At 36.5% G+C, this 15,561-nt stretch overlaps 1 protein-coding gene and 1 non-coding gene across 2 annotated transcripts; one reads left to right on the forward strand and one right to left on the reverse strand.

The window, feature by feature from the left end:
• Window positions 1-7,839: 7,839 nt before the first annotated feature.
• Window positions 7,840-14,936, forward strand: LOC149494268 (uncharacterized). Its single transcript, XM_089725441.1, has 6 exons — window positions 7,840-10,993; window positions 11,114-11,356; window positions 11,675-11,798; window positions 11,964-12,489; window positions 12,757-12,903; window positions 14,361-14,936. Exons 1-6 carry the CDS (start codon window positions 7,840-7,842, stop codon window positions 14,934-14,936), a joined length of 4,770 nt encoding a protein of 1,589 aa, XP_089581567.1.
• LOC149494269 (small nucleolar RNA R71) lies at window positions 8,098-8,204 on the reverse strand. The gene has a single exon (XR_016322334.1). It is a non-coding gene; the product is annotated as a small nucleolar RNA R71 (small nucleolar RNA).
• Window positions 14,937-15,561: the final 625 nt, after the last annotated feature.

The following is a 15,561-nucleotide window of genomic DNA, read 5'->3' on the forward strand; positions in this document are numbered from 1 at the left end:
TTTCAACGATAAGATCTTTGCATGTAACTTCTTGATAAAAAGCATCTTTCAAATGATTACATTCAGTTTTCAATTTTCTGAAGTCTTTCTTTAGAACTTTATGCTTTCTAACAAGCTTTTCAAATTCAGTGCAAAGGTTATTATAAGTATCTAGAAGATCACTTTCTGATTCAAGTTCAGAGATACTTACATTGCTTTCATCACGTTTTTGGCATATTGCAATTGCTTCACTACTTTCAGCTTTCTGTGTTGAAGTAGAAGTTCTGATTTCCTTGGAGTCAGAATAGATAGTGGCCATTAGACAAATATTCGCAGTTTCCTCCTGGTCACTTTGATTTTCAGAATTAGAATCGTCTGAGTCACTCCAAGTAGCTACAAATGCTTGCTTCAGCTTTTCTTTCTTTGATTTCTAATTCTGGATTCCTTCACTCGGTCAGTACCCTCATAGGTAGCTCTAAGTTTTTCCCAGACTTCCGTTGCAGACCTTCTAAAGATGTAAGAGGAAGTGGGGCTGCCATGGGATCTTTTCTCTCAAGCGGTTAAGCTTCAGTAAGTCAAGAGCCAAGAGCTCTGATACCAGATTGTGGGTCCCGTTTATATATGGCACAACCCAAGAGGGGGGGTGAATTGGGTTTTCTAAAAATTTAACTTTCAAAAACAAAAATCAGAATTCTGTTGCAGCGGAATTAGAAAGCATTTGTGAGAGTTAGTTATCAAGTTTAGAACTTCCTCACAAAGCTTATTGCACGATTAGAAAGACTCTGTGAAGAACAATTATTGCATTTAGAACTGCTTCACAAAGCTTAAGCAATTTTAGAAAGACTCTATGAAGAACAGCTATTGCGATTAGAACAGCTTCACAAAGTTTATTGCTATTTTAGAAAGACTCTGTGAAGAACAGCTATTGCGATTAGAACAGCTTCACAGAGCTTAAGCAATTTTAGAAAGACTCTGTAAACAACAGTTATTGCATTTTAGAACTGGTTCACAAAGCTTTAAGCAAGATTAGAAAACTGATTATAATTCATATTGTGAATTACACTGAATATAGAAGGACACATTAGAACTTGGTATAATCACAATACAGAAATCCAGAGTTCTAATGTTCCACAGAGATAAAGCTTATTCACGATTAGAATCAGAAACTCATTAACAACATCGCATTTCTAAACAGATTAACAGTTGCGTAAATAGAATACAATCAAGCAGAACTTCAGAAAGTAAAAGAAGATAAACACAGAGATTTATAGTGGTTCGGCACTAACTCGCCTACATCCACTCCCCAAGACGCATCTTGAGATCCTCCACTATGTTATCTCTTTTCAAGGGCAAGAGACAAACCAACAATACAAGGAAATAGATCAACACCTAGATCTAACCTTTATCCCACTAGATTTTCCAAAGGTTCTAGTTAACCTCAATCCTTTCTGATTTTGCAGAGATCAGAAACTCAAATCAAGACATTAGAATCTCACACAAGGAGAAGGTCGCTTGATAACCTATAACACCATAGCTTTTCACCTAAGCTATTACACAAAAGTTTTCAAATAAAGAGCCTGTCTACAACAGATTACAGAATCTATATAGACAGAGAGAAATGCAAATATAAGCACAGGAAGAACAGAAAATGAATTTAGAAAACAGATTTAAAGATCAGAACTGTTCTTCAGAAAATGTTGTTAATAAATTTTCTTTTCTCTTAAAAATTTTTCTTGAAGCAAAGAGACGAAAAGAAATAGGGGGATTGAAGAGAGAGCTTTGAGAGATTTAAACTATGAACAATGAACTCATACTCTTTTGCAAAACCCATTCTTTTTAAAAGAGGAAATGGTTTTTATATGAAAAGATGATTTTCTCTTAGAAGTTAACGTTGAGATTTTTAATGAGCAATAAAGTTTCTGATGTTTTTAAACTAACGAGGCAATGCATGGGTTGCAATTAAAAGGGTTGTTTGACCACATTTAATATTCACACATACAAGGTTTGGAGGTGAAAGGTTCAGTTTAGAAAACAGTGTAACATTTATATCAGAAACAGCCAGCTGTATTAGAAACAGACAGCTGTATTAAATCAGAAACTGCTTTTTAGATCAGAAAATGCTTTTTGCAGAATTTCATTTAATAGCTACCAAGAATATTTACTCCAAAGATATTTTAGATGGAAAAACGTGAAGAGTAAAGATTTTGGCTATATCCTCTTAATAAATTTATTCAAAAACATTTCAGAACAATTTTGAGAGATATAAAATAGATTTGTGCTTATAATATCATTTACTCTCTATCCTACAATAATTTCCTAAGACTTATTATAATACGAACCAATAGAAAATATCTTCATTAATCTTCATGGTCTTCAAATAAAAATCTTGGGATGTAGGAACTTCATTTCTTCAATAATTTTCAATAATAATTTCTGCATAAAATAATATTAGCACATACAAGAAAATTAAATTTATTTGTTTTGTATAATCATCAAAATCTCAAGATAAAATTGACCCTTGAGCCAACATCTAGACTTCGTCTTTTTCCAGGAAAATTGCGCTCTAGGTGGTCGGGACCATCCACGATCAAAGAAATTTTTCCACATGGAGCAGATGAAATAGTGGATGGAAACGAGAGTTTCAAAGTCAATGCTCAATGATTGAAAGTTTACCAAAATGGAGACTTTGTCCAGTCAAAACCACTATAAGTCTTGCTTAAATCTTGCCTAAATTGGGTCTAGTACGTCGAGCTTAACGACGTTAAACAAAAGAGCTTGTGAGAGACAACCCATATTCTTTTCCCTATCTTTCTTATTTTGGTTTATTTTTGTTATTTCTTTTTATCGTTCTCCAAAAATTTTTAATCATGCTTGTTTTTCTATTTTTAGTCAAGTTCTTTCAGGCAAAAGTTGAGGCACAGGCTCTAACACGCCCGTGCTAGAAAAAGGTTCAAAATTGGTCTCCTAGGTCCAGGCTCTATCACACCCGTGCCAGGTAAGACAATTTTTTCCTCTCAGGTTAGACTCTAGCACGCCATAGCCGTCCCAGGTAGCACGCTCGTGCTTCAAGGATATGTCTATCTCTGACAGTGCTCACCATAGCACGCCCGTGCTAGCCACCGCCTCAAAGACTCAAGAGTCAGCACGTCCCAGTCGTGCTATGTAACACGCCCATGCCATGTTCCAGATCTGCGTTTTTAAATAGCACGCCCTTTTAGTTACCGTGCAACTGTTCATTGCCTCCCTATTTAAAGCGCACGCCTAACCCTTCACCTCCATTTTCTCTCTTCTTCTTAAAGCACACCCTTCTCCTTCTCTTTCATCTCTCTCTTTTTCTCTCTACCAAAAGCTTAGCAACCCTTTTCTTTTCTCTTCTCTTTCTTTCACCATGCATCCAAGATACAAACGAAGCAGATTTGCCACTTCAGTGGCCGCTAGAATTTGGCCAACGGTTCCTCCTCCCACAGTTCCTCCTCCTACAGCTCCTGCTCCTCCTCCGTTTGAGTTCGGCTTGCCAGAACAATAGGATGTGGGTCCCGTATATGTATGGTACAACCCAAGAGGGGGGTTGAATTGGGTTTTCTAAAAATATATATAAATTTTAGAATTTTAAAACAAAATATAGAATTCTAAGTGCAGCGGAAAAATACAGAACTCGTGAGAATAGATTATGAATTAGAATCGCCTCACAATGTTCTATTCATAAAAGATAGAAAGTCTGTGCAAAGTGCAGCTATTGATTAGAACTGCTTCACAATGACTTATTCAATATTAGAACTTCTTTATGAAGGAAAGCTATTGAAATTACAACTTCCTCATAAAGTTTAGAAAATCATATAAGACTGTGTGAGAGACAGCTATTGAATTTAGAACTACTTCACAAGGCCTTAATCAAGTATCAGAACTACTTTATGATGGAAAGCTATTGTAATTAGAACTTCCTCATAAAGTTTAGAAAATTAATTAGAAACCGAAGTAGTGAAATATACTGTGAATAGAAGAACAATTAGAACTTTATATATTCACTTATCAGAATTTCAGAGTTCTAATATTCAGAGAAGATAAGACTTATTCCAGTTTAAGAACATCAAAACATTTACAACTTTATTATATATTTCCTTGCTCTCTTTAATAAAAAAATTTATAATTTATAATTTATAATATATATAAAAGAATAAATGAAGAAGCATTGGGTTCATAAAACGATAATTTAATTTTGATTGGTTAAGTTAATTTCCGATTTAGATCTAAATTTTATATATTATAAAGTTTCTAGGACTTTAATTTTATTAATTGAAAAATAAAAATAATTTAATTTTAATTGATTATCTTAAATAGAAAGTTTAATCTAATTCTAAATATGGAGTTGTCCAGTTTAGTACCGAGAGAATATATATAAATAAAAAAAAAAACCCTAAACCCTTATCTGCTTCATGTTCTTACTTTCTTTTTCTTTTATTCTCTACTCTTCGCCCGATCCACCAAGAGCTAGACTCTGGCTTGGTCTCTCTGATCCATCCCACCCTAGACAACTCATGTTGCGTCATAGACCTGAATGACGTACTTGAGGAGAGTAACGCCATCACCCAGAGCGGGAGACAATATCCATCTCCTCCTCTTCAAGCTCTACCCAACCCTGCCTCCCTTGCCAAGGATGTGCGCAGTTCTAGCTCTAGATCCCAACCCAAAAACCTAGTCTTGGAGCAGCTGAAGAAGACCAAGGCTAATATCTCCATATGAGGGTTAATCCAGTCCTCTTTTGTGCACCACTAAGCCCTGGTGAAAACCATGAATTAGCGCCAGACTTCCGCTGATATAACTCCTGGGGCATTGGTGGCATCCATCACAAGGAATCCCTTTGCACTAGCTCTCTATTTTGCTGATCATGAGATTCCTACTAGTGGAGGAGATCACAACCATGCTCTGTACATTACAGTCTGGGCCAGGGGTAGAACAATACGTATGGTTCTGGTAGATAACAGGTCAGCCTGAATGTCTGACCTCTAAAAGTGGCCAGCTGCTTGGGGTTAACTGCTGAAGATTTTATGCCATCCCATCAGATTGTGAGGGCATATGACAATACCAGGCGAGAAGTTTTGAGTGTGGCTGATCTAGAGGTCACAATTGGGCCCGCAGTCATGATTATCCCTTTCCAAGTGGCAGATGTTCCAGTATGCTTCAAAATACTCCTGGGAAGGCCATCGATCCATAAGGCTGAGGCAGTAACCTCCTTCCAACACCAAAAACTGAAATTCCCTTATGAGAACACAATGGTGACAATCAAAAGAGACTTGGCAGGGAAATCTAGAGTCCCTTCCTTGGCTCCATTTTTGGAAATTCAACCGAGCCAAGAGTCTACCCTCTATCCAGCTTCTCCTTCGATTCAGTCCAATTTATTGAAGCAGAACCGGATAAAGAGATTTTCCCAATGGACTTTGATCCCTATAGTAACCCACTGGTAGCTGACATGATCTGTTATTTTCCAGGAATGGGACTTGGCCGCAACCAGCAGGGTATGGGCTCGTTCACCAAATCCCTTATTGCTAAACCTCCTTTTGGTCTCAGATTCAAACCGACAGATGAAGAGCGAGAGGATTTGGAAGACGCCAAATGTTTGGCAAGAATAAGAGGTGAAACAAGGGACACTCCAGTGCATCCATATTTCAAAACCCTTGATGGCTACTTTATCAAAGAGTGGGTGATAGCCTCGCAAAGCGGGCAAATCTTGTTATGTTATTTCGATATAAATTGCATGAATGCATGATTGTTTTTGTACATTTTACGTTTGTTCGTGTTGTTTTGTTTTAAAGTGAATTGCAGGAACAAAGTTGGAGCAAAGACTTGTTCTATACAAAAATAGGGTCAAAACAAGTTAAAGAGATGGAAGAAATCTTTAATCCAGCCCTCGCGCCACGAAGCAAGTCTCAACAAAGAAAAATGCCCAATTCGCGAGCGCGACATTCACAAGCGCGAGCGCGACAATTAGAAAAGAGAGTCATAAGATTTGCAAGAAAAACTCGCGAGCGCACCTTCCATCTGCACGGGCGCGAGCTGAAGTCGTGAGCGCAACATTCATATACGCGGGCGCGACAAGCAGATCTGAGTGTCAAAAGCAAATGGACCAGAAGACGTGAGCGCGCCTTTCATATGCGCGGGCGCGAGAAAGCACCTTTGAGAGTCAGAAGGTTTGCAAGACAAATGCGCGAGCGCGCCTTTCATCTGCGCGAGCGCGCCTTTCATCTGCGCGAGCGCGAGAAGCACTCCTGAGAGTCAGAAGGATTGCCAGCAAAAGTTGCGAGCGCGATATTCATATACGCGGGCACGAGAAAGAACTTTTGAGAGACAGAAGCACTTGGAGCCGAAGTCGCGAGCACGATTTTCATATGCGCGAGCGCGAGTCAAGATTTCCAGAAGACGTAATTGATGCCTTTTCATCAGAAAAATCATATCTTTCCATGCACAGGTCGGAACTCTTCCCAAGAGAAGTCACCTCAAGCACCTCTTGGCCAGCCAATCACTACCAAAACTACCATCATTTTCCTCTATAAATAGCAATCAAAGTGAAGATATAAAAAAAAAGACAAAAAAAGACAGATATAGAGAATTGATTCTTATTCAGAGTTATATTCACAAAAAACACTTAGATTGTATTAGGAGAAGTGTGTTAGTAGTACTTAGAGCAAGATTGACGAAAGTCACTTGTATTGATTGTGCCAAGAACACCAAGAAGTTCCTCGAGGTGTGACGCCCTCCAAGAGGCTTGAGTTTGATTACTTCTATCTTTCTCTTGTTTATTAGACTTGTTGTATGTTGGTCTTCATAATTCTTCTATACAAAGCAACAATTTTAATTGGTAGTATTCAATAAAAATTCCTTAAGTTATCTTTTGATCTTTGTTTAATCAAAGTTACTAGATTATATTCTCAGAAGGAAATAGTTTAGTAAAGATCAAAGAGATTTAATTCATTGAGTTGAATTTACATATGCATATTTCACTTATTTCGGTTGAAGTTAAATCTGTCTTATTGAAATAATCAAAGAATAAGGATTAGGTTTAATATTTAACAAGATAGGGATTTTATTATATATAGAAATATATATAATAGATAGTATAATTCTATACTGAGAAGTTGAATTATATTATACCATATGTAATTAAGAGATTCTTTATTGAATATTACAAGCTTTTGCATAGAAAAGGAAAATCCTGTGTACAATTAATTAGTCTAAGTATTTTACTACACATTTGTCTTTATGATTAATTATTCTAAGTATTTTAATGCATATTATTCTCTGAAGTTGAATAATCATTAGATCTAGAATAAAGAAGAAATTCCTTAGAACTATTTTATATTTGTATTCCTGTAAACATATCAGTAAGAATAAAGTAGCAAGTGTACTCAACCCGTTCCTCGTGGGATCGATCTTTTATTACTACGTTGCGATCCGTATACTTGCGGGAACTCAAAAGAGACGCAACAAGTTTTTGGCGCCGTTGCCGGGGAACGGTGTTCTGTCATTTAACGAAATATTCTTATATATGATTTACAGCTTGTTTTAATTAAGATACATACTTATAGTTGATTCAAAATTTTGCAGGAACACATCGGTTACATAACTCATATGCCAAGTACCAGATCTTCAAATAGTGAATTGGAGGATTATCAGCCTGAGATTGAACAATTCCTTTCACAACGAAAAAAGAAGAAGAAAAGAAGAAATTCAAGAATCATGGGTGATGGAAATCCGCCACAGAGGTTGATGGACTTCGTTACTCCAAGTTTAAATGGTTCATAAAAGGGAGTAGTACGTCCACCGGTAAATGCTAACCAGTTTGAGATTAAACCTGCTTTATTACAAATGCTTCAAAATAGTGTTCAGTTCTACGGATTGTCAAATGAGGATCCTAATTCGCATATAGCCAGTTTTCTTGAGATCTGTGATACATTCAAGGTGAATTCAGTACCAGCAGATGCTATCAAGCTACGTCTATTTCCTTTCACATTGAAAGACAAGGCAAAAGCTTGGTTAAATTCATTACCACCAAACTCTATCACTACATGGGAAGAATTAGCCCAAGCCTTCCTGTCTAAATACTTCCCACTAGCAAAAACCGCTAGGGTTATCAAAGAAATAACCTCATTTACCCAACATGAAAATGAATCCTTATATGAGGCATGGGATCGCTACAAAGAACTCCAACGAGTTTGCCCACACCATGGCCTTCCCCAAAATATATTGATTCAAACCTTCTACAATGGGGTAACACCATCTACAAGGGGAACTATAGATGCTATGGCAGGAGGATCATTAATGAAGAAGACTACTAATGATGCAATTGAGTTACTAGAAGAAATGGCCAACAACAATAGCATATGGCCAACTGAAAGGGTTCAGGTAAGTCATTCTACTGTTAGTAATGAGTCTTCTTCTTCTTCAAAAAATTCAGCAAAGAAAGTGCATGAATTAGACCCCTTAACTATGATGCAAGCACAGATTTCTGCTTTGTCTTATAAAATTGATAACTTAAACATAAGTAAATCAACATCTCTTATTTGTGACAATTGCGGTCAAAATGGGCATGTGTCAAATGAATGTAATTATAAGCATCCGGTTATGGAGGAACAAGTGAATTATGTCCAAGGACAAGTTCGTGGTCCATATTCAAATACTTATAATGCTGAAAATCGTAATTATCATAACTCTTTTTGGAGAAATCATGATAATCAGGATAGAGGCAATCAGGATAGAGGCAATCAGGGTAGTCAATATCAAGATAGACTGGGACAATTGAATAATAAAATTGATAAATTTCTGGAGGGATTTAACCAAAAGATGAGTAGTCAGGATGATAGCTTTAAATGGTTAGAATCAAAGTTTGATAAGTTATTCAAAAATCATTCATCATCTATACATAACTTGGAGGTACAAGTAGGGCAACTTGCAAGTGCTATTTCCTCACGTGAAGTGGGAAATCTTCCTAGTAACACAGAAAAGAATCCTAGGGAGAATGTAAGTGCCATTGCCTTGCGAAATGGAAAAATAGTAGATAAAATAGTTCCTTCGGGTACTGATATTAATGTTTTGAATAATGCAAATGTGGAGCCGGTTTGTAAACCGAGCATTGAGGAAAATAGTGCAGGATCAAGAGGACAAGAAAAAGGAAAGGACACGGAGAAGGACAACGTTAAAATTTATCAATCTAGGCCACCTTTTCCGCAAAGGCTCAAGAAGCAGGAGCAAGATAAGCAGTTCTTAAATTTTATTGATAAACTGAAAAATTTGCATATCAACATGTCACTTATGGAAGCTATCACACAAATTCCAAATTACGGTAAGTTCCTTAAAGAATTGATCTCAAAGAAATGTAGTTGGGAAGATGTGTCGACAGTCACTCTAACTGAGGATTGCAGTTCCATAATCTCAAGTAAGTTACCTACTAAACTCAAAGATCCAGGGAGTTTCACTAAACCATGCAAATTAGGTAAAGTAGATTTTCCTAGATGTCTTTGTGATTTAGGAGCAAGTATTAATTTAATGCCATTATCTCTTTTTAAGAAATTGGGATTAGAAGATGAAGTTAAGAGAACTAATATGGTTTTACAACTTGCTGACCAAACTATTAAAAGACCTTATGGTATCATTGAGGATGTGCTTGTTAAGGTTGATAAATTTATATTTCCAACTGATTTTGTCATACTTGACTTTGTTTATGATGAAAATTGTCCTCTTATTTTAGGAAGACCATTTATGAACACAGGGAGGGCATTAATTGATGTTTCAGAAGGAAAATTAGTCCTTAGGATAGGTGATGATGTCATTGAATTTCATATAGATAAAGCCATGAAATATCCTATGGATGAGGGGAATTGCATGAGAATTGATGTAGTTGATGTCTGCATACAAGAAATGTTTGCTTTGGAAGATAAGGAAAATTTTGAGGAAGAAAATGTCCACAATGAAGAAAAGGAGTTTATAAATTTAAGACCTGAAATGTTACTTAGGGAGCATGAGCCTTTACCACCATCAATTGAAGTTCCACCAACAGTAGATCTTAAAGAGTTACCGAATCATCTACGATATGCTTTCTTAGGTAAAGATCACACTCTTCCTATAATTATTTCTAACAAATTAACTATAGATCAAGAAAATGACTTGTTAAAAATTGTTAGAAATAGGATTAAGAGTATAGGATGGCAAATTTCTGATCTTAAGGGGATAAGTCCAAATCGAGTCATGCATTATATCAATCTTGAGGATGGACATATACCTAAGGCAGAAAGACAAAGGAGACTTAATCCTAATATGAAAGAAGTAGTGAAGAAAGAAATTATCAAATTGCTAGATACAGGAATAATATACCCTATTTCGGATAGCCAATGGGTTAGTCCAATCCAATGTGTGCCTAAAAAGGGAGGAATGACTGTAGTAAAAAATGAAGATGGTGAACTAATTCCTACTAGGACCACTACAGGTTGGAGGGTATGTATTGATTATAGAAAACTTAATTCAGCCACAAGAAAAGATCATTTTCCGTTACCATTCATAGATCAAATGTTAGAAAGAATTGCTGGTCATGCTTTCTATTGTTTTCTCGATGGATATTCGGGATATTTTCAGATTTATATCTTTCCGAATGACCAAGAGAAGACCACATTTACTTGTCCATTTGGTACATTTGCATATAGGCGCATGCCTTTTGGATTATGCAATGCACCTGCAACATTTCAACGTTGCATGACCGCGATTTTTAATGATTACATAGAAGAAATTATGGATGTCTTTATGGATGACTTTTCTGTGTATGGTGATTCATTTGAAGATTGTTTGAAAAATCTAGATCTTGTATTGTCAAGATGTGAAAGTGCTAACTTGGTTTTGAATTGGGAGAAATGCCACTTTATGGTTGATAAGGGCATTGTTTTAGGGCACAAAATAAGTAAGGAAGGAATCCAGACAGATAGGGCAAAGATAGAAGCCATAGAAAAGTTACCTCCTCCCACTACGGTTAAAGGTATAAGATCTTTTCTAGGCCACGCAGGATTTTATAGAAGATTTATAAAAAATTTTTCTATCATTGCTAAGCCTCTAACTAACTTACTTGTTAAAGATGCATCTTTTGATTTTTCTCCAGAATGTTTGGAAGCTTTTAAAACTTTAAAGAAGGCATTAGTAAGTGCACCTATTATAGCAAAACCCAATTGGGGATTATCATTTGAAATAATGTGTGATGCTAGTGATGTTGCTATTGGTTGTGTATTGGGCCAAAGACATGAGAAAAAGTTGCATGTGATATACTATGCTAGCCATGTTCTAACTAGTACTCAAATAAACTATACAACTACTGAGAAGGAAATGTTGGCTGTAGTATATGCATGTGATAAATTCAGATCATACTTGTTAGGAGCCGAAGTCATAATCTATACTGATCATTCTGCATTAAAATACCTGTTTGCTAAAAAAGATGCAAAACCACGTCTTATTCGATGGGTATTATTATTACAAGAATTTGACATTGAAATTAGAGATAAAAAGGGTTCTGAAAATTTAGTTGCTGATCATTTATCACGTCTGGAAAATGAAGAAGGACCAATAGGAGAAACTACAATTATAAATGAAAGTTTTCCAGATGAGAATTTGATGTTAGTACAACATGTTCACACACCTTGGTATGCTGACATTGCAAATTTTCTAGCTTCTAACATCATACCTCCAGATATGACTTATGCACAAAAGAAGAAGTTCTATGCAGATGGTAAAAATTTCTTATGGGACGAACCATTCTTGTTCAAGATATGTATGGACGGTATGATTAGAAGGTGTGTAGGGGAAACAGAAATACAAGATATACTTATGCATTGTCACTCTAGTCCATATGGAGGGCATCATGGAGCAAATAGAACTGCTTCAAAGGTTTTGGAAAGTGGCTTTTATTGGCCCACTCTATTCCACGATGCTCGTATATTTGTCTCTCATTGTGACAGGTGTCAACGGGTTGGCAACATAAGTCGAAAAGATGAAATGCCTTTATCCAACATACTCGAGGTAGAGATATTCGATGTATGGGGAATCGACTTCATGGGACCATTCCCTATTTCACAAGGTAAAAGTTATATCTTAGTAGCTGTTGACTACGTTTCCAAGTGGGTGGAAGCACAAGCTTGTGTCACAAACAACGCAAATACAGTGGTAAAATTCTTAAAAGCATTATTTACCAGATTTGGGGTTCCCAGAGCAATCATAAGTGATGGAGGTACGCACTTTTTAAATAGATCATTTGAAAGTCTTTTGAGGAAATATGGAGTACATCACAAGGTATCTACTCCGTATCATCCACAAACTAGCGGTCAAGTGGAAATCTCCAACCGTGAGCTTAAGTGGATTTTGGAAAAAACAGTCAATTCATCACGTAAGGATTGGTCACTTAAACTCGATGATGCACTTTGGGCGTATAGAACAGCATTTAAGACACCAATTGGGATGTCTCCATATCGTTTAATCTATGGTAAGGCATGTCACCTACCCTTAGAATTGGAATACAAAGCATATTGGGCAATAAAGTCTTTGAATTTTGATTTAAGCAAGGCTGGTTATAAAAGGAAACTTCAGTTGAATGAACTTGATGAGATCAGATTATTAGCATATGAAAATGCCAAGTTATATAAGGAAAGAACTAAGAAATGGCATGATAATCAAATTCGAATCAAATCATTTAAAGAAGGAGACCAGGTGTTATTATTTAATTCAAGATTACGCCTATTTCCTGGAAAATTGAAGTCCAGATGGAGTGGACCATTTGAAGTAATCAAAGTTATGGAACATGGAGCATTAGAATTGAAGAATCTATCTAATGGATCCACGTTTATGGTCAATGGACAACGGTGTAAGCTTTATTTGGGTAATAGGATTGATGATCCACCACAGGTAACATTTTGAATCAAATAGGTATGTATAATATCAATAAATTAATATACTTTGTTTATTATAACTTATTATTTTATTTATTTTATATTACCTTCATATATATATAAAAAAAAATATCGGAAACTCATCAAAAGTGAAATATGCAGGTAATTTATTTTGCAGGAAACCAAAATTCGCGAGCGCGAATAAATGACGCGCGATCGCGAATGTTGCAAAAAAGAGACAGAAGCGTTTTAAAACAAAACTCGCGATCGCGACATTACTCTGCGCGAGCGCGACTACTCCACAAAAGAAGTCAGAAGCTTCCGGATCAAAATCCCGATCGCGACATATATCTGCGCGAGCGCGAGTTTTTGCAAAATAAGTCAGAAGCACAAAAGATTCAATCTCGCGATCGCGATAATACTAAGCACGAGCGCGATTAGGGCACAACAGAGGACAGAGGCAAGGCGAGAACCATTCTCGAGCGCGAATTTTCGGATGCGATCGCGACTCCAGAAAAATTCCTGGCGCGATTCCACAAATTTTTGGCACAACTTCCTAACGGTCAGAAATTCTCAACTGCCCTCTCACATTCCAATCAATTCTTCTCCTTCCCAAGGCATTCAAACCTGCGAAAAACTGTAAGTACCCTTTCAAATCCAATCAAAACTCTTCCTTTTCAACTTCCCCATTAACTACTCAACCCTATCCTTCCCCCAATTCATCTATATGAGAAATTCAAGTCCCTTCTTTACAAACCCCCAAACTCTGTCACTACAAAACCAATTCCCAGCAACCCTTTTTTCTACATATCTTGAGCAACAAATAACTCCATCCACACTCACACCATGCCATTTAAGCAAAAGGCTAGGAAGAACAAGGAAGGATCTTCCTCCTCTGCACCAGCACGAAAGGATTTGGCCACCAGATATAAGGCTCCTTTCCCCATATATACTATAGCAGAAGGAGAACGCTACACATGCCTAGCCAAGTGCACTTTCACAGGTATGTATCTTCTTGACCCAACCTTTTTACAAAATACTGGTATTTTAGAGAAAGTACAGGAATATTTGAAAACTCTAAATTTTGAAAAATTTAGTCAATTACAAATTCCTGAAAATGCTAAATTAAGTTTAGAGTTACTAACTACTATTGATTGGGTGGATGAAGATCAAATGGCCATCAAATTTAGAGTGGATGGAGAAGAATTAACTGTGGGATATGATCAAATGCATGAATGGTTAGGATTTCCCAACAGATTATGTCCTCCTAAACCGAAAGAATGGAATGCATCTTTCGTTTGGGAAAAACTAACAGGGCAATCAACTTTTACCCCACGAAATTCTGGAAATAAATGGATAAAAGATGAGAGTATTTTATATCTGCAGAAGTATTTGTGTTATGCCTTGTTTGGACGGGTGGAAGCATCCAAAGTCCAAACAAGAGACTTGTTTATTTTGGACTGTATTTTGTAGGGAAAACGAGTGGACGTTGCAGGAATAATACTCGATACAATATACAACGCCTCTCATCATCAAGGCAAAGTTACTTTAGGAGTGGGTAGTCTGGCGCCTATCTTGGCACATATTGCTCGGATGCCTATTCCACCTTATCAGCCCCAGCCTACAGACACTTTTCAGTATATGGATGGCGCATTCTTGAAAAGGGCAGGTTTAGTTGAAGAAGTAAAAACTGGCAGTACAGTTAACTATCGTTGGAAGCCATGGGAAACAAGAATCGGGCAAAGCGATCGTACTGACGGCACCTCTGAGGCACAAATGCAAAGACAGCGGAAGGGCAAAGCACCGGTCACATCATCTTCTCATGCGGAAGAAGAAGAAGATGAAGTTGCCGGGTGGAAACAAGTGTTGAGTAAAGTGGAAGCTTTACAGCAATCGCAGGAAACCTTGCAAGTTACTGTGCTTGACATGGGACAAAAACTGCATACAATCCAGAAAAACCACGAACGGATGGAACGGAAGTGGATGAAATATTTCCACCATCAACACATCGAGTTCACTCCATCGCCTCCAGGTTCTCCGGAGGCCTAAGGTTTTTCTGTTTCCCTTTAAGTTTTTCTTTCTATTTTTAGTATTTGTTTGTGTGTTTATGCATGTGTTGTGTTTTATTTGCATTTCCCCTCACACAATGAGGACATTGTGTCTTTTAAGTGTGGGGGAGACTTCCATTTTCATTATCTCAATTAATTTTTCATTTTCATTTCATTTTATATATAAGTATGACAAGTTTATAATATAAAAAAAAAAAAAAAAGAGTGTGACAATTAAAAAAGTCAACTTCTTTGCCTTAGTTTAATGTTTTAGTCTCTACATGTTGATTTGTTTGTATTTTGCTTGTTGAAATAAAAGTCTTGAATAATATACCATGATTAAAGAGATTGAATGCTTATATGAACTTAAGTATTAATATATTACATATGACATTTTAAACTTTTCATGTAGCATATTTTAATCTTTAGTTAATTATCTAGACATTATCTTTTTAGAGAAGCTTGATTCCTAACTTGAATGAAGAATAGGAAGAAATTAAAAACTTGTATGTTTCAAGTCAATAAAGGATGAAGGTATGTTCAAGAGAGAAAAATATACGATAGAGGGAATAACGGAAAATCCGTTCCAAAATGAAGTGGTATGGAGCATAAAATGCAACCACTTA

Source organism: Jatropha curcas, chromosome 8 (assembly GCF_041381405.1).
Source record: "Jatropha curcas cultivar XTBG-Jc1 chromosome 8, XTBG_Jcur_1.0, whole genome shotgun sequence".
NCBI lineage: Eukaryota > Viridiplantae > Streptophyta > Magnoliopsida > Malpighiales > Euphorbiaceae > Jatropha > Jatropha curcas.